At 48.1% G+C, this 24,697-nt stretch overlaps 1 protein-coding gene across 6 annotated transcripts in view; it reads left to right on the plus strand.

The window, feature by feature from the left end:
* The window catches only part of LOC138764865 (DENN domain-containing protein 2D-like), a 137,978-nt gene that overhangs the window by 25,591 nt on the left and 87,690 nt on the right, over positions 1-24,697 (plus strand). For 3 of the 6 annotated variants that reach the window (XR_011358334.1, XR_011358333.1, XM_069941255.1), the window contains exons 3-9: positions 2,116-2,204; positions 15,078-15,232; positions 18,262-18,374; positions 19,132-19,201; positions 21,384-21,506; positions 23,031-23,108; positions 24,429-24,569. Coding sequence is in view for 4 of the 6 variants with exons in the window: in XM_069941255.1 (XP_069797356.1) it covers positions 2,116-2,204; positions 15,078-15,232; positions 18,262-18,374; positions 19,132-19,201; positions 21,384-21,506; positions 23,031-23,108; positions 24,429-24,569 (769 nt within the window). In the remaining 2 variants the exon portion in view is untranslated. Of the gene's footprint in view, positions 1-1,742; positions 1,942-2,115; positions 2,205-15,077; positions 15,233-18,261; positions 18,375-19,131; positions 19,202-21,383; positions 21,507-23,030; positions 23,109-24,428; positions 24,570-24,697 lie in introns of those variants that run through there. The other 3 variants (XM_069941257.1, XM_069941256.1, XM_069941259.1) reach the window with 3 other exon arrangements.

Consider the following 24,697-nt stretch of genomic DNA (forward strand, 5'->3'; position numbering starts at 1 on the left):
TCAGAAATATATCTCCTTCACCCTGCTCCTTCAACCTGACCACGTTGAGGGCGATGATCTACCTTTCCTCCACGTCCCACATCTACCATAAATCACCCTTTCTCTTCTCCCTTTTTTGGATGGTTGGAGTCTCAATTTGGGGATGGGGTTTAATGTGAATATGAGAGACAATACGTCCCACAAAAATAGGGGGGAGGATGTAATCCATAGTACAGGCCTGTGAGCCAGCACAGACTCATTTGTCAAATGACCTTTATTGTTTTATCGCTTCAACTGAATGACTCCATAATCCTCTATAGAGTGTCCAATATCCTTTATTCCCAGATCTGGGATATTTTCCAAATGAAATAGCACCTCTGGGAGAACCTCATTCCTGAATGTTGGGTAGATCCATTAATGAGGGATCAGTGTTTACCAGCATGAAAGCTCAATTCACCTATGCTGATCGATTTTGCATTCTGGTCTGGTCTTATTGACTAATTTAACTCTTTATTTGTTATTTATTCATTATTTATCTATTACAGTCCTCCCAAGTGAAGCAACATTTCACTTGTGAATCTACAGGGGCCATCTACTGCATCCGATGCTCCCGTTGTGGACTCCTCTACCTCAGAGAGACTGGGCACAGACTGGGAGATCACTTGGTTGTGCACCTCAGCAATAGCGTGGATCTCCCGGTGGCCAGCTATTTCAGTTCCCCATCCAATTCCCATGTCGACATGTCCATCCATGGTCTCATGTACTGCCAGACTGAGACCACCCACAAAATGGGAGAATAACACCTCATCTTCCATCTGGGCACCCTCCAACTGAATGTCATTAACATCGACTTCTCTGGCTTGCGTTTAAGCCCACTCACCCCTCCCCCCCAAACTGCTGCACTTCTTCCCACAGATCGGTCCCTCTCCCTTTCCCTCTATCTCCTTTCACCCAAACAAAATTAATTATCATCTTTCCCCTTATCCAGTTAATACCTTTTGTTGGTCTGGATTCCTCATCCAGTCACCACTGTCTCTATTCTGAGATTTCCTGGGTTTTTTTGCTTATTCTTTGAAGAAGGGCTCAAGCCCGAAACATCAGCAATATATTTTCTTAATCTCCGAATAAAGGCTGCGAAACCGACTGAGTTCCTCCAGCATTTTTGGTGTGTTCTTACAACAATCATAGTGTCTGCAGACCTCCATGTTTCACTTGGTACATATCCTTCTCAGCCCTTCCTGCCCGCATATCTGACAGCCATAAACATTTATTGACATTCTTACTTACTGCAGCTGAACAAAGAAAAAGCTGTAACAGCAAAGTTAATTGAAATTAAAAAAAGACTACAGATGGATAGACAATAAATACTGGCAGTAATTCTGGGCCAGATATATTTTTATGTTCTGTCCTTTATGTGTGAACGGAGCCCACACAATCCCCTCCTCTCCTCCGTCTCCCACCCACCCTTCCAACTCCCTTGGGGGTGAGAGAGACAGGATAGAAGAATATAAAGCACACTACATGCACTCCCCACATCACAAGTCAATGTCCGATACCTCCTTACCAAGGTATCAGCAGGTTTGGTGTAAACACTGTGTGGGTTCTGTTTATTGTTTGCTACTTCATACAGAAAGAAGGATCAGTTGGGTCATGTGAACTCTCTCTCTCTCTACCCCCCCCCCCCCCCACCCCTCCACCCCCACCCCCCTCCTCTTTGCTGGGCAGCTAATGAGTACTGGGCAGGATGGAGTGTCAAATAAATGTCACCCCTGCGCTCATCGTCACGTTTGCCCTCGCGTAGTGTCAGCGCTGGCACTGCTTTTTGCAACGATCTTTCCCTCCCAGTCGGATTTTGCAGCGAGGGTCGGAGGGAGGGAGGGGAGGAGACACCGACTCTCCCCGGGGAGCGAGGCAACCGCCCCGCTCGGAGAACGCCAGCTGAGAGCGTCGGGGGGCCGCCAGGTGAGCGCCGGCTTGGCCACACCCTGGTGGGTGGGGCGCCCGGGGAACCAATCGCCGGCTTCGGCCGCGGCTTCCCAGCCAGGTGCACCCCGCCGCCCTGACCTCGCCAGTGTAGCCCCGCCGAGTGCGTCCTTCCCTCCGCCCATTGATCGCTGCCTCGTCCCTGTTTTGCAGAGCCGGCAGCATGAGTCAGTTGAAGTCGGTCTTTCGACGGAGCATCAGGCGGCTGACATGGCACGCTGGCCAGCAGCGACCCCGAATGAGTGAGTACAAGTCGGGGTCGACGGGCTGACGGAGACCGAGGGTCACGGTCAGTGTGTTGGGATCGTAGTGCTCGGTCTGTCGGGGAAGTGGGTGGGGGAACGGGGCTGGAGTGGGTGGGGGGGGGGGTCAGAGGGTTAAGTTTGGGGATCAGGAGGGTCAGGGAGCCAGCAGCACCCCTGAGTGAATGAGTACAAGCCAGGGGCCATGGGCTGACAGTGACTGGGGCAAGGAGCGGGTCCACAGTCAGTGCAGAGCACTGAGGGTCAGTGTGTTGGGGTCGTGGTGCTCCGTGTGTAGTGGATGTGGGATCAGGACACTGGGAGTCAGTGTGTTGGGGTTGTGGTGCTCCCTGTGAAGTGGATGTGGGATCAGGACACTGGGAATCAGTGTGTAGTGGATGTGGGATCAGGGCACTGGGAGTCCGTGTGTTTGGGTTGTCGTACTTTGTGTGCAGTGGATGTGGGATCAGGGCACTGGGAGTCAGTGTGTTGGGGTTGTGGTGCTTCGTGTGTAGTGGATGTGGGATCAGAGCACTGGGAGTCAGTGTGTTAGGGTTGTGGTGCTTCGTGTATAGTGGTTGTGGGATCAGGGCACTGGGGGTCAGTGTGTTGGGCTCATGAGGGTTCAGCGTACTGGAATTTGAGTGTCAGCCTCTCAGATAAGGGGCTTTCTGCTTATTTTGTAATGAGTGGGCTAAACATTGGGGTTTGGGGGACTGGGAAGGGGGGTCTGTGCATTGAGGCTATGTGGTATCTGGAGTGGGGCAGAGTGGGTTAGTCAGCCCATGTAATGGGATTGAAGGGTAGCTGGAGTGGGATTGGCTTGTTCCTATTCAGAAATTGAATTCTGGGTAGTCTGAAGTAGGATCTAGTGCTCTGTGCAATGTAGAGTTTTAGTTTCTGGTGGTGAATTAAATGGATGGCAAAGTATTTGCTCCCTTTTTTTGTAGAGCAGAGGAGACTGACTGAGCTCCATCCCACCTCTAATGTTCCCTGGAACATATTCTCCCTCCATTTCCTTGACTTTATGATGACTAATTAACCAATCAAGTAACATGTCTTTGGGATGTGGAGGAAACTGAAACTGTCGGGCCTTCAAACATGGCAGCACAGAAACAGGCCTTTTTGGCCCATCTAGTCCATGCTGAACCCTTATTCTGCCTCATCCCATTGACCTGCACCCAAACCCGCTTCCTCCATTCCCCTCCCATCCATGCACCTATCCAGATTTTTCTTGAATGTCAGAATTGTGCCTGAATTCACCATCTCACCTGGCAGCTCGGTCCACACTCTCACCACTCTCTCATGTTCCCTTTAAACTTTTTGCATTTCACCCTTAATCTTGTCCCACCCAACCTCAGTGGGGAAAAAAAGCCTGCTTACATTTCCTCTCTCTATACCCTTCAAGTTTTGAAACACCAATGTCTGTAGACACTGTGATTGTAGTAAAAACGCACACAGGAATGTTGGAGGAAGTCAGCCAGTCTCACAGTGTCCATTAGGCTGACCAGCATTAAGCCTGAGCTGCCTTGTGTATTTTTACCTCCTATGGATGCTATGAGACCAGCTGAGTTCCTCCAGCATTTCTGTGTGTGTTTCCCTCATAGTTCTGTCTAGAGGAAACCCACAGAGGGAATGTTTGAACTCCAGCAGGTAGCACCAGAGGTCACTATTGAACCCAGATTAGTGGAGCTGAGGCAGTGGCTCAATACAGTGCCTAACACTAGGGTTCAATAGATCCCAGTGGATCTAAAATCAGGGCAGCTAATGCATTACATAATGGAGTTAAGACGAATTCAAATTTGCCAGTGATAGTGGATGCCAGCAGCAGATTCACTGAGAGCATTGAATTACAGAGAAAGAAAGATCACTGGTTAAACAGATAGACACATGGAAATCAAAAAGCTGGTAATGGTGGAAATTTGACATAAAAACAGGGAGTGCTCAGTGACTCAGTGGGTCAAGATGGGGAGAAAGAAACAATGTTTTGGTTTCTGACCTGGCGAGAGGTCATGGAGGTAAAACACCAACCCTGCTTCTGTTCCCACAGATGCTGCCTGAGTGACTTGAGTGTTTCCAGCATGTTCTGTCTTTCTTTGTAGTAAAGTGGATTTTGGTGTAGTGAACTGCAAGGCTAAAGGAGGCCTTTTTTGGGATTAAAAATAGAACAGGATGTCCTCTCAGTGAAGTGTAACAATCTTGGGTCTAATCCAGGCCATGTGCAAATATAATTGTGACATCATGGACTGCTTTGGAAGATGTTTCACTTTAGCGTAGCGATTAGCACAGCGCCAGCGAACCGGGTTTGAATGCGGTGCTATCTGTAAGGAGTTCGTACGTTCTCCCTGTGTCTGGGTGGGTTTCCTCCGGGTGCTCCGATTTCCTTCCACCCTCCAAAATGTACTGGGGTTGCAGCAGGTCAGTTGGGTATAATTGGGCAGCAGGTGCTTTTGGGAGTGAAAGGGCCTGTTTCCATGCTGTATGTCTAAATTAAATTTTAAAAAACTCCTCGAAGTGAAACACGAAAAGTGAGCAGACGCTGTGAATGTGGTAAAAATACAGACCTCATGCCTTGAAAAAGGGCTCAGGTCCGAAATGTCGGTTATATAGCTTTACCTCCAGCATTTTTTAATGTTCCACTGCTCCTTGATGCTTAGTTGAGAATATGAGGAATTACAAGTTATGCTCTTGCACCTAAAAAAAAAACTTGTCTGGACCATTGCTGGACTATTGTGAACCAAGTCCTTGAAATTGTTCTGTGATTTTTTTTTTGGTCATTTGAAACAAGGGTTAGAGGCACGGTGGTGTGTTTTTTAAAATTTGTACGAGATGTTGAGCTTTCCTGTGTGATGCTGTGATGCCGTTTGTTCATGTTAATACTGACCCTGCAGATGTGTTGCATGCTCTAACTGATCTCTGCTTGATGTACAGTAAGTGCGATCGTGATGCAACACCAAAGGAGGCCTCTCTGGCTCATCGCTTCCACGCCAGCCGTTGTGCATATTGCCTGCAAAAACAAAATGCAAGCAGCGTCTCCAGCAGTTGAAGAGCATGGTTTGGACAGTTGGTGAAAACCCAGCAGTTACTATAGGAAGTAGTCAAAGGGATCCAAATTTATTATCATTAAAGTTTGCTGTTTTGCGGCAGCGAAACAGTGCAGATATTGCTATAAAATTACATTTAAAAATCAACAAATTAGTGCAAAAAGTAAGAGAACATGAGGTAGCATCTGTTCATTGTCCATTCAGAAATCTGATGGCAGAAGGGAAAGAAGCTGTCCTTGTTCCATTGGGTGTTCACGCTCCTGTACTTCCTTCCTGATGGTAGCAGTGTGAAGAGGGTAATGGCCTGGGTGGTGGGGTCTTTGAGGATAGAGGCTGTTTTCTTAAGGCACCGCCTATTATAGATTTGATGGAGTGAAGACTAGTGCCCGTGATGGCACAGGGTGAGTTCCATCTGTTGCATTTTTTCTTGTCCTGTGTATTAGCACCACCGTATCAGGCAGTGATGCAACCAGTCCAAATGCTCTCGACAATATACCTGTAGAAGTTTTCGAGAGTCTTTGGTGACATGATAAATCTCAAACTTCTCCATGTATCAACATGGAGGCCCCAGGGCCGATCCTTCGAGATGTTGACACTCAGGAACTTGAAGCTCTTGACTCTTTCCATTACTGGGACTGGTTCACATTCTCCTGATTTCCTCTTCTTCAAGTCTACAATCAGCTCCTTGGTTTTGATAACGTTGAGTGGAAGATTGTTGTTATGACACCACTCAACTAGCTGAACATCTCTCCCTCATTGACATCTGTAATCTTGCCAATGTCCATGGTGTCAGCCCAGGGAGGTCTCTGTCAGTCTTTGAAGACAGTCAAAGAGACTTGCAGCAAGGAAACGGGCCCAGCTGTGTTAAATAATTTGTCCACCTGCTTTAGATGTACTTGCTCGCATTGGACCCAAACCCCTCCTATCCATGCAGTTATCCATGTGTTTCATTAAGGAAACTAACATACCAGCCCCCACCAGTCTGTGTGGCAGCTCATTCCATGTGCCCACTACCCCAAGAGTTAGGAACTGTCCCCTCGCATCCCTTCCAAATCCCCCCCGCCCCCTTACCTTGTAGTGATTGCGCCTTGTCTTGAATTCTCCCTAGGAAATAGCTGGTCAATATTCACCTTATCTATTCCCTTCATGATTTGACAGAGCTCGATCAGATCCCCTCTTGTTCTTCTTCACTCTAAGGAAAACAAGCCTAGATTTTGCAGTCTCCCGTGATAATGCACTTTCCCTAATTCTGGCAACAACCTCATAAACTTCTTCTGCCCCAATTACAACACCCTTCTTATAGTTAGGCATCCAAAAATGTGCATAATATCTCCAAGTGTGGCCTCACCAATGTCTTATATAATTTCAACAAGATGTCTCCCAACACTTGCATTCGATTCCTCAATTGATGAAAGCAAGTGTCCCAAATGTTCTCTTCACTGTTCTGTCTACCTGTGCTGCCATCTTTAGAGAACTATGTAACTGCACCCCCCAAGGTCCCTGTTCTCCACAACGCTCTTAATGGCACTACCATTAACTGAGCAAGACCTGCCCTGGTTCGATTTACCCAAATGCAGAACCTCGCTCTTTAAGTTCAACAGCATCTGCCATTCCTCAGTAGAGTTCTGTCTGATCTAGATCCCATTGCAAATCCGTCTGATCTAGATCCCATTGCAAGCCCAGTAACCTTCTTCACTGTCCACTGTAGCACATATTTTCATGTCATCAGCAAATTTGCCTTGCCATAAATGTCCTTGTACATCACAAAAAGTAAATCTTTTGAATGCATGCAGTTTGGCAAAGTATGTAATGAATGAAAATGCTCATTTTTGTTCTTCCAATAGTCTATTCATTCTCATCATTAATAGCAGTGATTCAACATGTTCCCTTATAATACATTGACACCCATTCATGATTCCTCTCTAAGGGATAGACTGTGAAGTGTCTGAGACACCGGGACCTGAGGGCACAGCCCATCAGACCACCATTCATCCCTCCAGATCCTTTGCTGTGGCTGCGCTGAGCTCCACTCCACTGCACCCTTCAGCAGGTGTCGTCTTTGGGTGTTTCCTCGCAACAAATGATCAATCAGTTTCAGACTTACCTTGGTGCCTTTTCCACCAAGCGGATCTTCCAGACGTATTTGATGGCTGTCGTGGCCTGAATTCATATAAAAGGCCTCGGTGGACTGAAGGAAAAGTCAACAGTCTCTTAAGTGGGGAGTTTGGGTGCCCCTTTAAGGCAGGAGTGAGACCTGCCACCTATGAGCATATTGTGAGACCTGGCCGAGATCAGCATTAGTGGCATGCAACAGACTAGGAAGCTGGGAGTGACCCTGAGCTCCATGGGCATGTGTACAAGGATGTACTTGACGTGCATGGAAATAAATCCCCCAACACGAACTGACCTATTGCGGTGATCTTCGTTCCCCACTCTTGCCCCCCCCACCAAACCCCCAACAAGTTTACACTTCTTGCCTACACACCAAGGGAAATTTACAGTGGACAATTACAGTGACCCCCCCCATACCTTGGACTCTGGGGCCAAGGGAAAAGCGCACAAACTCCACACAAGCAGCACCGGAGATCGGGATTGAACCCGGGTCTCCTGCACTGTGTGGCAGCGGCTCTACTGAGCCATAGTGGTAGTGCTGGCCAAAGAATCTGTTTGGAAAGTTGGCACAACCCTAGGTGAAGTGAGGTCAGTTTGTTCCGTCTTTTCTCTGGCCACGGATGTTTGCTTGTCACTGAAACTTTGCAGAGCAAGGGAGAATGGAAATCCAGTTGAAGAGTGAGGGGACAGGTCTGCCAACGGGCACCAAGAAACTGAGCAAAGTTGCTGCACTCCCAAGCAAGCTGATTTTCAACATAAAAAAGAACTACTGGAGGAACTCAGTGGGTCAGGCAGTATCTATGGTGACGGGAGTGGTTTGCGCTTTGTGTCCAGACCCTGCGTCAGGACTTCCTGACATTTAATCAAATTTGTTCTGTGTGTTTTTTGTGGAGGCTGGCCTCACATGTCAGGAAGGGTCTTTAAGAGAATGGAATGTCAAATAGAGGCAGCGACCTTGCTCATGGCACTGTGCCCGAGAAATGGGAGGGAGTAGACAGGTTGGAGAGTTCACAATATCTCGGAGCACGAGTAAACCCATCAGCCTATCAGGTCTGCTCCACCATTCTGTCATGAGCTCCCACTCAGCCCCACCTGCTGGCTTTCTCCCAGTAACTCTGATGCCCTGAATAATCAAATACCTGTCAATCTCTGCCTTAAATACACCCATTGACCTCATTTCCACAGCTGCCTGTGGCAACAAGTTCCACAGGCTCATGACCCTCTGGCTAAATAAATCTCTCCGCATCTCTGTTTTAAATTGGTGCCTTTTTATCCTGCAGTTGTGCCCTCTTATCATGGGAAACAATCTTGCCATATCTACTCTGTCCAGGCCTTTCAGCATTTAAAATGTCTCTCTGAGGTGCCCCTTCATCCTTCTGTACTCCAACAAGTACAGTCCAAGAGCTGACAAATGTCTGTCGGATGCTAACCCTTTCATTCCTGGTATCATTCTCTGAACACTTTCCAATGCCAGCATATTTTATTTTCTCAAATAAGGCACTCAAAACTATACATAGTACTCCAAGTGAGGTCTCACCAGTGCCCTACAAGGTCTCAACATTACATCCCTACTCTTGCATGCTGTTCCTCTCAAAATGAATGTCAACTTTTCATTTGCCACCTTCACCACCAACTCAACCTGGAGGTTAAACATTAGGGTATCCTGCACGAGGACTGTCAAGCCCCTTTGCACCTCAGAGTTTTGAATGTTCTCCCCATCCAACTCATAGCCTGCCCGTCTATTTCTTCTACCAAAGTGCATGACCGTACACTTTCAAACATTGTGTTTCATCTGCCACCTCTTTGCCCGTTCTCCTCATCTCTCCAAGTCTCTCTGCAGCCTTTCTGCACCTATTTTGGTGTCGTCTGCAAATTTAGCCACAAATCCATCTATTGCATAATCCAAATAATGTATATGCCAAGTAAAATAAGCAGCCCCTGCAGAACACCACTGGTAACCAGTAGCCAACCAGAATAGAATCATTTTATTCCCACTCTCTGTTTCCTGCCAATCAGGCAATGCTCTACCAGGCCAGTATCCTTCCTGTAATTCCATGGGCTCTCATTTAGCAGCCTCATGAGTAGCACCTTGTCAAAGGCCTTTTGAAAGTCCAAATTCACAACATCCACTGCATCTCCCCTGACTATCTTTACTTACGATTTCATCAGAAAAATTGCTGTCGGTTTGTCAGGCATGATTTTCTTTAGAGGAAACCACCCTGGCTTGGGCCTATCTTTTCATGCACCTCCAACCTCATCCATCCGTTCGTGGAAAGGGATCTAGCCATTTGTAGAAGTGAACTGCCTGGCCATTGTGGTTTTGGATAGTTGTTGAGGGCTACAGCAGGGCTTAGAGAGTTGAGCGGAGGGTTGGTAGAACGAATTATAGTCCCAACGCATCTCAAAACGATGGATTTTGGTAAGTCCAATTGTGGATGGCACCTGCAGTAAATGGTGTTGCACGAAGGAACATTGATGGGCAGGGTTCTGGGGGAACCAAGTTTGGAGTTCCCTGCAAATGGCAGCATGAGCTGATGGGGTGGGGGGGGGGGTGAAAGAGGCACATGGCACACTTGATTTGCACCCACTGTTAGTGTAATGCCATACTGTGCCAGTGACCTGGGTTCAAATCTAGCTGCTGTCTGCAAAGAGTTTGTATGTTTTCCCTGTGACCTGAGTTTCCTCCCACGTTGCAGAGACGTATGGGATTAGTGGGTTAATTTGTTGCATGGGTGTGTTGGGGTGATGCGAACTTCTGGACCAGAACAGCCTGAACCTCTGAATTAAAGTCATCGGGACTTTAAGTTGCAACTTCAGGAAGCGCTGTTTGGCCGCAATGTGTGTGGTTCTGGTCTCTGCGTGATCAGAAGGATGTAGTTGCACTAGAGAGTGTGCAGAGGATGCTCACCAACTTGTTGTCTGCACTGGAGGACTTTCAGATTATGGTAAGACATTGACTGGGCTTGTTTTCTTGGAGCAGGGGAGGTGGAGAGGTGTCCTGATACGTTGATGAGATCATGAGAGGTGGCGATCATCAAAATCTCCTGGTCGCAGGAAGTTTTTTAAAAAAACCCCAAGAAAGCATTGTTCAAGTAAGAGAGAGCATCAAAAGGAATTAGAGGGAAACGTTTTTACATGGGGAGTGGATGGCATCTCGCATCCTACCAGAGGAGGTAGAATCAGACATTTAGGCTCGCAGTTAGATAGGCAAGGCAGAGAGGAATATGTACCTTGTGCAGGCCAATGGGGTTAATGTCGATGGACACAAAGAGTGGAGGGTTAAGGTGGGTTGAAGGGCCTGTTTCTGTGCTGTAGGATGCAATAGAGAAACTGCTGATCCTGGAATCCTGAACCAAATCAAGAGGGACCTGGAGGGACTCAGCAGGTCAGGCAGCATCCATGGAGAGAGATGGTCAGTCAACATTTCAGGTCGGGATCCTTCGATGAGACTGAGGGGGAGAGGTCTGAAGGGATGGGATGGAAAGAAATGGGAACCAGGGTCATGGATGAAGGGATGGGATGGTAAGAAATGGGAACCAGGGTCATGGATGAAGGTGTGGGATGGTAAGAAATGGGAACCAGGGTCATGGATGAAGGGATGGGATGGTAAGAAATGGGAACCAGGGTCATGGATGAAGGTGTGGGATGGTAAGAAATGGGAACCAGGGTCATGGATGAAGGTGTGGGATGGTAAGAAATGGGAACCAGGGTCATGGATGAAGGGATGGGATGGTAAGAAATGGGAACCAGGGTCATGGATGAAGGTGTGGGATGGTAGGATGTGGAGCCAGGATCAGATGTGAGGACAGAGGTGTGGTTTAATTGGCCGGGGTGCGAGGAGTCTTTGAGGAAGGGAGGGAGAAGAAGTAAGAGGATCCAGTTGAGTGGGTTTCACTCTAGGAAGGACTTTGTCAGTGGGGTTGAGTGAACTGCTCTGGGGTAAGAGGTCAAGTGTTGCTGGGCAGCGGGAGGGTTGTCGGGACATAGGGCGAGGCTATGGGGACGCAGGACGTGGTGTCAAGTGATCCCGAGTAGCTGTAAGGATGGATGGACTGGGTTGGTCCATAACATTAATGGGACCACATACCAAGAGAGAGTGGAAGGGGAAGAACGTTAAGTAGGGGGAGTTGTTGGGCCAAAGATGGGTCACTTCCTGACCAGGACAGAGCAGCGTCTTAAAAAGTTATGGAGTTTGTGTTAGGGGAATGTAGTTCACAGGTCCTCTCAACATGCGCGCATGCGTGCACATACACAGTTGGAGTCAGTCAGTTAATGCTGCGGGGTGAGTCACAGGGATCTTCCCTCCCCTTTCCCGTTGATACACAGGCACATGCACATGAGTGGACTAACACGCGTGCACACAAACATGCACGCGCACACATAGAGTGTTGGGGTCACTCACAGGAACTCCCCATCCACAAATGCACACACAGTGTTGCAGTCAGTCACAGGAATCTCCTCCCCTTCTCCCACGCCCCTCTGTCCCAGCACAGGAACTGACACTCATCCTGAGCAAGTTGCTAAGGTTACCAGACCTCTGCAGCATTTGAAAGTTCCTAGCCAGACATCTGCAGTCCCAAAAGTCCCTTGCCCTTCACAGCTGGTCTCCATCACTGCTGAGAATGTTTGCGACGGGCTGAAAAATTGGCAGAATGTGGGAAGTGTTGCCCTGGCAACTGGTATGCTTTCCAGAAATAGACGTCACAATGCTGATGGTAACTCCGTTGACCTGCACTCCTTGGCTGCCCGCTGATTGTCCTTGCAGCCAGTGTGCGGAGATGTTCCCAGCAAGCTTCCATCCACTCCTGATCTGTTTGAGGAGAATGCAGCTCTGTTCCTGGTCCCTCAGAGACGTAGCTTCATCATGGCCAAGCAGCGAGGTGGGGATTCTGCAGGGTGCTCTCAAGCTGTGGACTGGTGTGATTTGACTTTTGTACTGCAAAGTTGATGAGGGAAGATCTGACAAAAGGAAGGATAAATTCTAAAGATGTGTTTTCTATTCATGTTTCCTGTCACATGTGATTCCTGGAATGAGGGGATTAGCATATGGGGAATGTTTGCCGGCTCTTGGACTGTATTCCTTGGAGTTTGAAAAATGAGGGGGGCCTCATAGAAGCATTTCGAATGTGGAAAGGTCTGGACAGAGTCGGTGTTGCAACGATGTTTCCTATAATGGGGGGAGATTAGAATAGGAGAACACAACTTCAGGACTGAAGAAATTTAAAACTGATGCAGAGGAATTTCTTTCGCCAGTGAGAGGTGAACCTCTGGAATTTGATACCACAACGGCTATGAGGGGCAAAATGTTGGATTTATTTAAGGCAGATGTACCTGAATAGTCAGGGTATTAACTGTTATGGGGAGAAGGCAGGGGAAAATGAATCAGGTCATGAAGGAATGACAGAGCAGACTTGATGAGCTGAATGGCCTACTTTTGCTCCTCCATTTTATGGTCTTGTGTACCAAGATGCATCGACAGAGGTTGTTTTGCAAGTAGACATCCCACGAGACACAGTGCAGAGGGCGACATAATTTTACAAATTTTGGATTTATTCAGGAGTCCTGATAACAGCCGGGAAGAAACTGTTTTTGGAACCAGAAAGTGATTCTTCTTCCTGATGGAACGGAGTTGAAGAGAAGGTGGCTGGGATGGGATGAGTCTGGATATGGTGGACGCTTTTCCAAGGCGGTGGGAGTTATAGGTGGAGTCGATGGAGGGGAGGAGGGGAATGTGTGCCATGTAGGGGTGAGGGGGTATATGTGATGGAGTCGATGGTGGGAGGGGGGTGGTGGGGGGAATGTGTGTGATGAAGTGTGAGGCTGGGATCAGAGATCTGCCAAAGGTGAGGGAGGTCAGATCTGGACCTGAAGTTCATGTAAGCTGTTTGCCCCTTGGAATCTGCATGGTCTTTCATCAAGATGGTGGCTGGTTTCCTGCTCTTGCCCAGATCCCTTCATGTCAATCTTTGCATCCTTCACTGACCCATGTCCCATCCTCCACAAATCATTTCCATGACACCCCATGCATCTGCACCTCTACAACCCGCTATGCCTCAGGATAATGGAGGGCAGCACGGTTAGAGCAACGTTATTACAGCACCATTGACCCACTTCCCCCCCCCCCCCGCCCCATTTGAATCCACCACTGCCTGTAAGGAGTTTGTGCATTCTCCCCGTGTCTGCGTAGGTTTCCTCCACTTACTCCGGTCTCCCTCCCACGTTCTAAAGACATACAGGGTTGGTCAGTGAATTGATCACATGGGTGCATTTGACCAGTGTGGGGTCATGGGCTGGAAGGGCGTGTTACCGCGCTGCATCTCCAAGTTTTAAAAATTATTAATTGAAATTAAATTCACCATTTTCCATGTTTTGTACAAGGTGGAAAACTTTAGATCTTTCCACAAGATCTTCCTAAAACCTTGACATGTCCAGTACCACCATGGGAGAAGTGAAGGTTGTGAACACAAAACTGAGAATGACCCATAGAACATTACAGTACAGGCTCTTCGGCCTGTCATTGTGTTGACCCCTGTAAACCAATTCTGCCGCAGTCCAATCTTTCCCATAACCATCTAGTTTTCTTGCATCCATGGGGCTGTTTAAGAGCCTTTTAAATGTCCGTATTGTACCAGCCCCCACCTCCACCAATGAATTCTTGGTGCCCACCATTCTCTGTGTGGAGAAAATAAAACTTGCCTCTGACATCTTCCCTAAGATTTCCTCCATTCAACTTTAACATATGGCCTCTGGTATCTGCTCTTGTCACTCCAGGTTAAAAGGGTAAACCCTTCATAATCTTCATTAAATCACACCAAAGAGAAAAGCTCTTGTTCAGTCAACCTTCATCAGATATGTTCTCCAATCCAAGCAGTGTCCTGGAAACTCTCCTCCGTACCCTCTCTAAAACTTCCACATACTTCCTGCATTGAGGTAACCAGAACTGAACGCAATATTCCGTGTGGTCCAACCAGAGTTTTATAGAGCTGCGCCATCACCTCGCGGCTCTTCAACTCAATCCCCCGACTAACGAAAGCCAGCAAACTGTGCACCTTCTTACCTACCCTATCAACCTGAGGGGCACACTTGAAGGGTCTATGGATATGATCCCAAGATCCATCTGTTCCTCCACAGTTAAGATACATTTGGTAAATCAGGATTAATGCAAGCTGGGCCGATAGATGAATGGAACACAGGTCATGGAAAACGTTTAATTTGTTTAAACAAAGTCACGCAGACCCAGACCTTAGGAGGGGGGCGGGGGGTGGAGAACAAACCATAGTCTTCCCCACAAACTCAACCTCTGTGTAGTACTTCCCTGACCACCCCAATTGCAGATCCCACTCATCCATGACCAGAATCGGAATTTATTATCATGAACAAGTCATGAAATTCGGTGTTTTGCACCTCTCTCCCTGAAGGCACTGTGGTTCACAGCTTCTTAATAGTTAGTGAGATGTTGAGTAATCAGTTCCTGGTTTGTTTTGGGGAAACCCCACATGTGGATTGCTTGTCACAAAGTAATTGCAGGGCAAGGGTTCCCAGAGACTGGGAAACGTAGAAGGAAACTGGGCAGGAGATTGTGGAGACGGGGGTCACTGGTCAGGAGACAGCAGAGACCAGCAAGGCGGAACAAATCTGAGAATAAGGGCATTGCCAAAATCAAGGACAAAGTGCCTGCAGTGGAAGTTCACCAACTACGTGAGCTGTATTTCTAAAGCAGGTATCGAGAGGAGTGTCTCTGAGAAAGAGGGGAGAACGGACAAAGATTCGTCCCGGTACTCTGGACAGTTCTTCTTCGAATACCTTGTGGTTGTTGCACTGAAGAAATCTGGAGACGTGTATGAGCCGCAGATTACTTACCAGTTTCCGAAGGTACTTGCCTGCTTTTAGTTGACAAACCTTCATCTTCAACTGAGGGACTGTTAAGCTTTCATGAAAATTGCTCAAAAACTTCCCCTTGGGTGTGAATCCTTTTGAAAGGGCTCTTGTGCAAAGAGAAAATGTCATAAATGATGTGAGCAGACTATTTAAGAAAGTGGTCATTGGTTTGCTTTGGAATAATCTGGGGGTAGGTTGCATTCTGGGTGTTGAGGACATGATTACTTCTCACAGACTAGCCACACTTATTGTGGGTGCCACAAAAAGTTTACCACAGCCCCCTGCTTTACTGCAGGGTCCCCGTGTTTACCACTTCACCACAGCTGCCTGTTTTACTGTAGGGTCCCTGTGTTTACCACTTTACCACAGCCACCTGTTTTACTGCAGGGTCCCTGTGTTTACCACAGCCGCCTGTTTTACTTCAGGGTTCCCGTGTTTACCACTTCACCACAGCCGCCTGTTTTACTGCAGGGTCCCTATGTTTACCACAGCCGCCTGTTTTACTGCAGGGTCCCCATGTTTACCAGAGTCGCCTGTTTTACTGCAGGGTCCCCGTGTTTACCACTTTACCACAGCCGCCTGTTTTACTGTAAGGTCTCCGTGTTTACCATAGCTGCCTGTTTTACTGCAGGATCCCCATTTTTACAACAGCTGCCTGTTGTACTGCAGGGTCCCTGTGTTTACCACAGCCGCCTGTTTTACTGCAGGGTCCCCGTATTTACCACAGCCACCTGTTTTACTGCAGGGTCCCCGTGTTTACCAGAGCCGCCTGTTTTACTGCAGGGTCCCCGTGTTTACCAGAGCCGCCTGTTTTACTGCAGGGTCCCTATGTTTATCACAGCTTCCTGTTTTACTGTAAGGTCTCCATTTTTACCATAGCTGCCTGTTTTACTGCAGGATCCCCATGTTTACAACAGCCGCCTGTTTTACTGCAGGGTCCCCGTATTTACCACAGCCGTCTGTTTTACTGCAGGGTCCCCGTGGTTACCACAGCCACCTGTTTTACTGCAGGGTCCCCGTGGTTACCACAGCCGTCTTTTCCAGAGTGAGAATCCCTCCGAGTTTTTTTTCCTCCTTCCGAGTCCCATCTTGTATCTTCAGCCTGAACCATCCTATTTGCTACATGTTCCTGAATCTTCTTTCATTCGAGGGTAGGGGAATTCTTGTGCCTCAGTGGTGTGTGTGAAGGGAACTTCAATGTCCGACCAGAGTGGGTCCATGAGTTGTTGGAGGCACGTCAGTCTATCTGATGGTCTAGTCTTTCAACAACTCTCCCAGGGTCATGAATGAGTGGGACTCTGAGGTAGTTAATTGTCTTTTAATTGACTTTTTGGTACCTAGCTCAACAACACATTGCCTGATTGGTTGACCATGCAACTTCTTCCACTACTGGATGTGTAACCATCTTCAGGACCAGAGCTTCTCAACTATTTTTTTTCCCACTCACATATCACCTTAAGTAATCTCTTACTAACCACAGAGCACTGATAGAACAGGATGCCAGTGTCCTAGATGAATCACACTTTCCAATCCCCACCACCTCTACCGGATCAGGCGACAGGTGCACCAACCAATGGTCAGTCTCCATCAGGGTTCGGGAACCTCCTTGTGCTGTTGGGAGTGCTTTCACCAGGGGGACAGCGGTTACGCTGGTCGCTCAACCCCACCTCCTCACGGGCAGCTGATGAGTGGAGAGTCCAGAGACTTAGCCTCAGATCCTGGTGGTGGGAGACTCAGAGGGGATGATGCTCTCCCACATTCACTGCTCTGACCCTGCTTGGTGGTATCGATAGATTGTGATTTGGAAGCTACAGTTGGAGCAGCCTTGTTGAGAAATTATTCTTCTTAGTGGTTCCACCCCTTCAAATCCACACCCTATTCCCACACCATCATGTCTGTCCATTGCCTTCTGCTCTGCCAACCTGAGGCCACCTGCAAATTGGAGAAAGAACACATGGTGCCTTCCATCCGAACAGCGTTAACATCGCCTTCTCCAGCGTCTGTTAATGCCCTCCTTCCATCTCTATTCCTCTCTCATCTCCTCCAGCTCCTAACGCATTTCCCTCTCTTCTCATTTCACACAGCTAACCTTCTTTGCTCTCTTCCCCCACCACTTCTCAGCTTTTGTCTTCTCTCACCTGTAACCACCCATGACCTCTTGCCTATTAGCCTGTGCTCCTCCCCCTTCCCCTCCCTCACCGTTTTATTCCGGTGCCTATCTTTTCTGCCACATTTCTGATGAGGGGCCCAGGCCTAACACATCAACTGCGTTTTACTTTTTCTGGATGCTGCATGACACTGCTGTGTTTCCTCAGCCCTTTTCAGTATTGCATTTGTAAAAAGCGTCAATGGGCTGAGTTCTGGTCACTCTGCTTACAGGAAAGATATCATTAAGCGAGGAAAAGTACAGAAATGATCTATGGGAATATTGCTGGGATCACAGGGCTTCAAATATAACTGGAGCACAGATGGGCTGCAACTTTTCTCCCTGGACCAAAGGAGGCTAAGTGGGAACCTTAAAGGCCCGAAACGATGACTGCCTTTTACATCCACTGGATGCTGTGTGACCAGATGAGTTTGACCAGCACTCTATGTACTGCACCAAATTAATGTTTGGGGAGCTGGATGGGGAACCAAGCAGGCAATGAGTTGTGGAGCTGATCAAGAATTCCTCGTGCTGTGTCACCCGGGCAAATGGTAGACATTCCATTGCCCAACTGCACTGTGCTTCATGGATGGTGGGACATCCTTGAGGAGGCAGAAGGTGAGATGCTTACTGCAGAATTTTTGGCCAAATCCTTTTGCGCTGTGGCAGATTTGGGGCTAATATTTGAGGGGAGCCCAAAGAGTGTGGAGGAAGGTGACTGTCAAGTGGCTTTGCATCACAGGGAAAGCTGATTGTGTGCAGGCAGACCCAGTTTGTTGGGGTGGTATCAAGAATGAAGAGGGCCAGGGGCTGGTGTTGGGGAAGGGTGCATTTCAATGGTGTCATGATTGTTGACAGACTTTTGCGTCCCTTTCAGAGGGAGAATCTGATGCGTTCTCAGAAGGAGGAAGAGGAATGTTTACTGAAGGCAATCCCACTGTTTTGCTTCCCCGATGGCAACACTTGGGCCCCACTCACCGAGTATGAGAGGTTTGTAGACATCTCACTCGCCCTGTATCACCGCACATAACCTGCTCACTTTCCCTGTGCTTCTAAGCATCGTGACTCAAAGAAAAGAACTTTAAATGACCTCAGCTTATCACAGAGCATTTACAGAGGAAAGTATTTTAGAAGCATGGACACTGATGCTTAGTAACATGCACAGAAGCAACAATAGATACATTTTCAACATGTTTGGTTTGAGAGATGGATGTTGACACGATATGAATGGGATTGAAACGCAAACACTTCATGCAATATTTCATGATTCAGGCTAATGGACCATAGGTCAGTCTTATTCACCAGACAACATGGAACACACACTCCCAGGGCAGGTACAACTGTGGATACAAAATGAAGGTCTCTCCACACTGCCCCACACACACTCCAAGAGCAGGTGGAGGATCATTTACTGGATTGCAAAACTGACTGACCAAGATCCCAGTTTTGTTTAGAAGCACCAGTTCACTTTTGTATCTCAGCAGAGAGGCCCAGAATTGTATTGAGAGTTTATTTTGTGATATTATATCAACAATTCTCTCTCATGAAATCCTGCCCCTTATAAACCTTTGTCCTCATGTCCAGCTGTTTGCCCTGGGTGATGTGAAATTTCTTACGGTTGGGAATTGGTGAGGCTGGAACCATTGTCCTCACTCTGCTTGGCCAGCTCCTGTTAGAATGGCATCACATGTGACTGTTCACCCAAGCTTGGGCCTGCCTCCACTGAAGTCTTTCCTTTCTCTTTCAGTGAAACCTTCTCATTCGTCCTCACCAATGTGGACGGCAGCAGGAAGTTCGGCTACTGCAGGAGTCTCCTGGTAACCACCCGCTCTTACATTCAGAGTTTGTTCGACTTGTAGTCTTCCCTCTCCAAGCCCAGTTCCACTCCTCCGCTTCCTAAGGCTAGAAATTGGCATCCTCCATCAGAGTGTTGACAGCTCCCTTCACCCCTCACCCCCAGACTTGTATCCTATTCTCCTTACCTTGCCTGCAACTGCCCCTGTCACCTACGCACAAATGGAAAACTCTCAGGGGCCAGTTATCTGACCAACTCGCCCTGGTTTGTAAGGAGTCGTGCATGGTCATTGAGCTGCTCATCTCAGAAACAGACCCTTCAGCCCACTGTAGTCATACATTCTTCCACCCCATCGATCTTAACCCTGTCTGCATGCTTTAAGATTGCATCATCTATTTTTTTTGTGCTGGTTTAACTACTATCCCAAATGCCTGTTTGAAATCCATCAACCCTGAAGCATGCTGCACATTTTAGCTGATCACTTTTTTTTTTAAAAAAAGGCCCCTTCAATCTCAATTAAAACTCTTTCCTTTCACCTATGATTTCTGCTGTGTATGATACCCCTAGAATGGGGTAAAAAGCCTCTGACCATCTGCACTGCCCAAACATCTTATAATCTTGTGTTCTTGCCTCAGGTCACCTACGCTCCTGAGTAAGCAAACAGCCAGACCCAGCTTTTTCCCCATAACTAAATCCAGGCAATGTCCTGGGGAATTTCCTCGGCACCCTTTCCAGCATTCCGGTCACCAGGAGAAAGGGCAAATTCCACGCAGACAGCGCTCTGAGCCAGCAGGTGAACCCAGGTCTCTGTAGCAGTGAGGCAACAAATTCCCCTCTGCCCGCCTGCCCCAGTTTTAGAAGAGGGCTTTTCATCAACTATTTAAATGCAATAAACGGGGTGCAATTTTAAAGCAAAAATCGGTTGTTACAGAGAGAAATGTGAAGCTATTCCTTTCTCCCAATTCCTCCTTCTCCGTTGTATCTGCTCCCAAGACGAGGTCTTCCAGTGCAGTCATCCGACATGTGTTTCTTGCAAAATCGTAGCATCCCCTCCACCACTGACTCAGCCATAACCAGCATCTGCTCTATTTTCTCCTCCATTTTCCCACTCCTCTTCCCTGGCTCCCTCCACCCCAAGGAGCAGCAAAAACAAGATTCCCCTTGTCCTCACCTACCATCCCACCAGCCTCCATTTCCAACACATTATCCCCTCTAATTTTCCTCACCTATAATATGATCCCACCACCATACACACCTTCCACTCTCCTCCCCTCTCTGCCTTCCATAAGGACCGCTCTATCCATGACTCCCTTGTCCACTCATCCCTTCTTATTATTCTTTCCCTGCAGCACTAGGAAGTGTCACACTTGCATTCACACCCCCTTCCCTCACCATTCTAGGCCATAAACAGACCTTCCAAGTGAAGCAACACTTCACTTGTGGATCTGCAGGAGTTATCTATTGCATCTGGTGCTCCCGTTGTGGCTTTCTCTACATTGGAAAGACTGGATGCAGACCAGGAGATCGCTTCGCTGAGCACCTTCGCTCTGCACTCATGAATGACAGGGATCTCCCAGTGGCCAACCGTTCCAATGACATGTCTGTCTATGGCCTCATGCACTTTCAAACCAAGACCACTCGTAAACTGGGGGAGCAACACCTAATTTTCCATCTGGGTGCTCTCCAACCAGATGGCATTGACATCAACTTCTCCGGTTTATGCCAGCCTACTCCCTGTTCTCTCTCTCTCTTCGCCATCCCTCTGACATCTTTCCTCCAGCCCTTGCCCCTTTAGAACATAGGAACTAGGAGCAGGAGTCGGTCGTCTGGCCCGTCGAGCCTGCTCCGCCATTCAATAAGATCATGGCTGATCTGATAATTGACTCAACTCCACCGACCTGTCCATATCCCTTAGTTCCTTTATGTAAATATCCATCTAACTGAACCTTAAATATGTTTAATGAAGTAGCCTCAACTGCTTCCCTGGGCACAGAATGTCACAGATTCACTGCTCTCTGGGAAAAACAGTTTTTCCTCACCTCTGACTTAAATCTACTCCCCTGAATCTCGAGGCTGTGTCCCCTAGTTCTGGTCTTACCTACCATTGAAAACAATTTTCCTGCCTCTTTCATAATTTTATATGTTTCTATAAGATCTCTTCTCATTCTTCTGAATTCAAGTGAATATAATCCCAGGTGATTTAGTCTCTCCTCATAGGTCAACCCCCTCATCTCTGGGATCAACCTGGTGAACCTCCTCTGGACTGCCTCCAAGGCCAGTCTATCCTTCCTCAATTATGGAGTCCAGAGCTGCACGCAGTACTCCAGGTACGGCCTCACCAGTACCTTGTACAGTTGCAGCATGACTTCCCTGCTCTTGAATTCAATTCCTCTAGTGATGAAGGCCAACATTGCATTTGGGTTCTTAATAACCTGTTGTACCTCCAACCCAACTTTGCGATTCATGCACAAGCACACCCAAGTCCTTCTGCACTACAGCATGCTGCAGTTTTTCACCATTTAAATAATAATCTGCTCTTCTGTTTTTCTTACCAAAGTGGATGACCTCACATTTGCTAACATTGTATTAAACTCCATCTGCCAGACCTTTGCCACTCACCTAACTTAACGATATCCTTCTGCAGCTTCTCCACATCCTCTGTACAATTTGCTTTTCCACTCAATTTAGTATCATCCACAAACTTGGCTACCCTACACTCTGTCCCCTCTTCCAAATCATCAACATAAATGGTGAACAGCTGCGGACCCAGCACCAATCCCTGCAACCCTCCACTTACCACTGTCTGCCAATCAGAAAAACACCCATTTATCCCGACTCTCTGCCTTCTATCAGTTAACCAATCCTCAATCCATGTCAATAAACTTCCCCTGACCCCATTCATTTGTATCTTATTGTCACCTTATCAAACGCCTTCTGGAAATCCAAATATACAACATCATCCTGTTCCCCTCTATCCACTGCACCCATTATATCCTCAAAGAACTCCAGCGTTTGTCAATGCCATTTCTGAATCTATCCTGTGTCTGCCTGATGGAATCCCTTCATTCTAAATTTCCTACTATTTCATCCTTAATGACAGCTTCAAGCATTTTCAAGCTAACTGGCTGATAGTTACCCATCTTCTGTCTATTATCCTTTTGTAAAAAGTGGAGTGACACCTGTTGTCTTCTAATCTGCCAGGACCTGCCCAGAATCCAGAGAAATTTGGTAAATGATGACCATAACTCCCGCCATTTCCATCAAGGCCAAGGGATTTGTCTGCCTTCAGTCCAATTAGCTTGCTCATCACTATCTCTTTTGTAACAATTATTTTATCGAGGCCTCACCGCTCTTCGCATCCCTAACACCACACTTTGGCATGCTTGCCATTCACAGAACCACCCCCCTCACCTTGTTTGCTGGTGTACCTTCCCTCCCTTATCCACCATTTACCTCCTGCCTGTGGGCCTAGGTTCTTCACCCCTCCCCCAACTATTTCGTTTGGGCACTTGCCTACATTTTGCTCATACCTTGATGAAGGGCTCAAGCTTGAAATGCCGGTTATGTACCATCTTCACTATATGAAGTATACTGTTTGACCTGGTGAGTTTCTCCAGCATTGTGTCTTTATAGTCTTGCGTTTCACACTGACAAGGATGTCCCGTTGCCCCCCCCAAACTTTCACCATCTCACTTTTTAAAAGCTTGAGCCATAGGGTCCTACAGTCGACCTAAACAAATTCCTGCCTGATAACTGTAGGGTTGTGGTCAGCCCAATTTAGGAGCAGGTGCAGAGTCCAGTCTGATCTCTGCATGAATGTTTTAAAGCAGAGTCCTTCTCTCCATCTGCAGCCTCAAGGAGGAGCACCTCGTTTGCCAGAGGTTTTCTGCATCATCAGCTGCCTGGGATGTTTTGGCCTCTTCTCCAAGGTGAGGTTTGAGGGCCCACTAGCTGCATGCTCACCTCGCTTCCTCTGTGGAGGACCTTTGAATTCACATGGTGCCTCTCCCAACATTTCCTGAAGGGGGAGGCTCCACATGCCCCACGGCCACTGAGTGGGAACATCTGGGGAGGATTAATCTGAGGATGGAGATCTTCTCGGATTTTTGGGGGTGAGGAGGGTGTCTTCTGGCTCGTTCTTTGAGCTGGTGGCATGGGGTTGCACCTGTACCACCTCCTACCCACCGGTTTGGGGTTGCGCCTGTACCACTTCCTACCCACCGGTGTTGGGTTACGCCTGTACCACCTCCTACCCACCGGTATTGGGTTGTGCCGGTACCACCTCCTACCCACCAATGCGGGGTTGCATCTGTACCACCTCCTACCCACCCACTTCCCACCCACCCGTGCGGGGTTGCGTCTGTACCACCTCCTACCCACCCACCTCCTACCCACCCGTGCGGAGGTTGGATCTGTACCACCTCCTACCCACCCATGCGGAGATTGGACCTGTACCACCTACCCACCCATGCGGAGGTTGTACCTGTACCACCTCCTACCCACTCATGTGGAAGTTGGACCTGTACCACCTCCTACCCACCCGTGAGGAAGTTGGACCTGTACCATCTCCTACCCATCCATGCAGAGGTTGGATTTGTACCACCTCCTACCCATCCATGTGGAGGTTGGACCTGTACCACCTCCTACCCACCCGTGCAGAGGTTGGACCTGTACCACCTCCTACCCACCCGTGCGAAGGTTGAACCTGTATCTTCAACCACCACCAGTGCAGGATTACACCTGTATCACCTCCTATCCACTGTTATGGGATTGCACCTCTACCTCCAACCACCAACAGTGTGTGGGTTGGCCTGTACCTCCAACCATCCACTGGTGTGGGGTTGGGCCTGTATCTCCCTGTTATTGGTGACACAGGGATAGGTTTCAGGTATACCTATGTGGGGTATATGGCATGGGGAATGGTCAAGGGTTCTGATTAGTGGACTGTGAATGGTGGTGTCTGGATGGGCTGGTTGGTTTCTTGATGTTACAGGGACAGTAACTGGTCTTTAGGTGTGACAATTGTCTGGGAGATACACATGAGGATTTGAAGGATTAGGGAGCTGAAAGGTATGTGTGGATGGGGCATCAAGGGGGCAGGGGTGGATGTAGAGGTGATAGGTGATAGGGTGTTGTGGTGAAAGGGTGAGGTTTGATGGGAATGGGTTGTTGCAATGACGTGGGTGCAATGATGACAGACATATGGGACATCTAATTCTCACAGAATCCTGTGACTCGCCTTTCCCCAGATCCTGGATGAGGTGGAGAAGCGGAGACAAATCTGCATGGCGGCAATCTACCCCTTCATGCAGGGGCTGCGAGAGGCTTCCTTCCCAGCTCCAGGAAAAACTGTCTGCGTGAAGAGCTTCATCCCGGAATCAGGAACGGAGGTGAGTCTGCTGGGCAAGACTAGGGACTGGCTTGGTTGGGATCGGGGTGGGTTTGTTTTGCTCGACCTTGGGCTCTGTGCTGCCCAGATCTGACCCTCACTTCTGTCTCTCTGAGGAGTGGCCTCCCA

The sequence above is a fragment of the Narcine bancroftii genome, chromosome 5, assembly GCF_036971445.1.
Source record: "Narcine bancroftii isolate sNarBan1 chromosome 5, sNarBan1.hap1, whole genome shotgun sequence".
In the NCBI taxonomy this organism is placed as follows: domain Eukaryota; kingdom Metazoa; phylum Chordata; class Chondrichthyes; order Torpediniformes; family Narcinidae; genus Narcine; species Narcine bancroftii.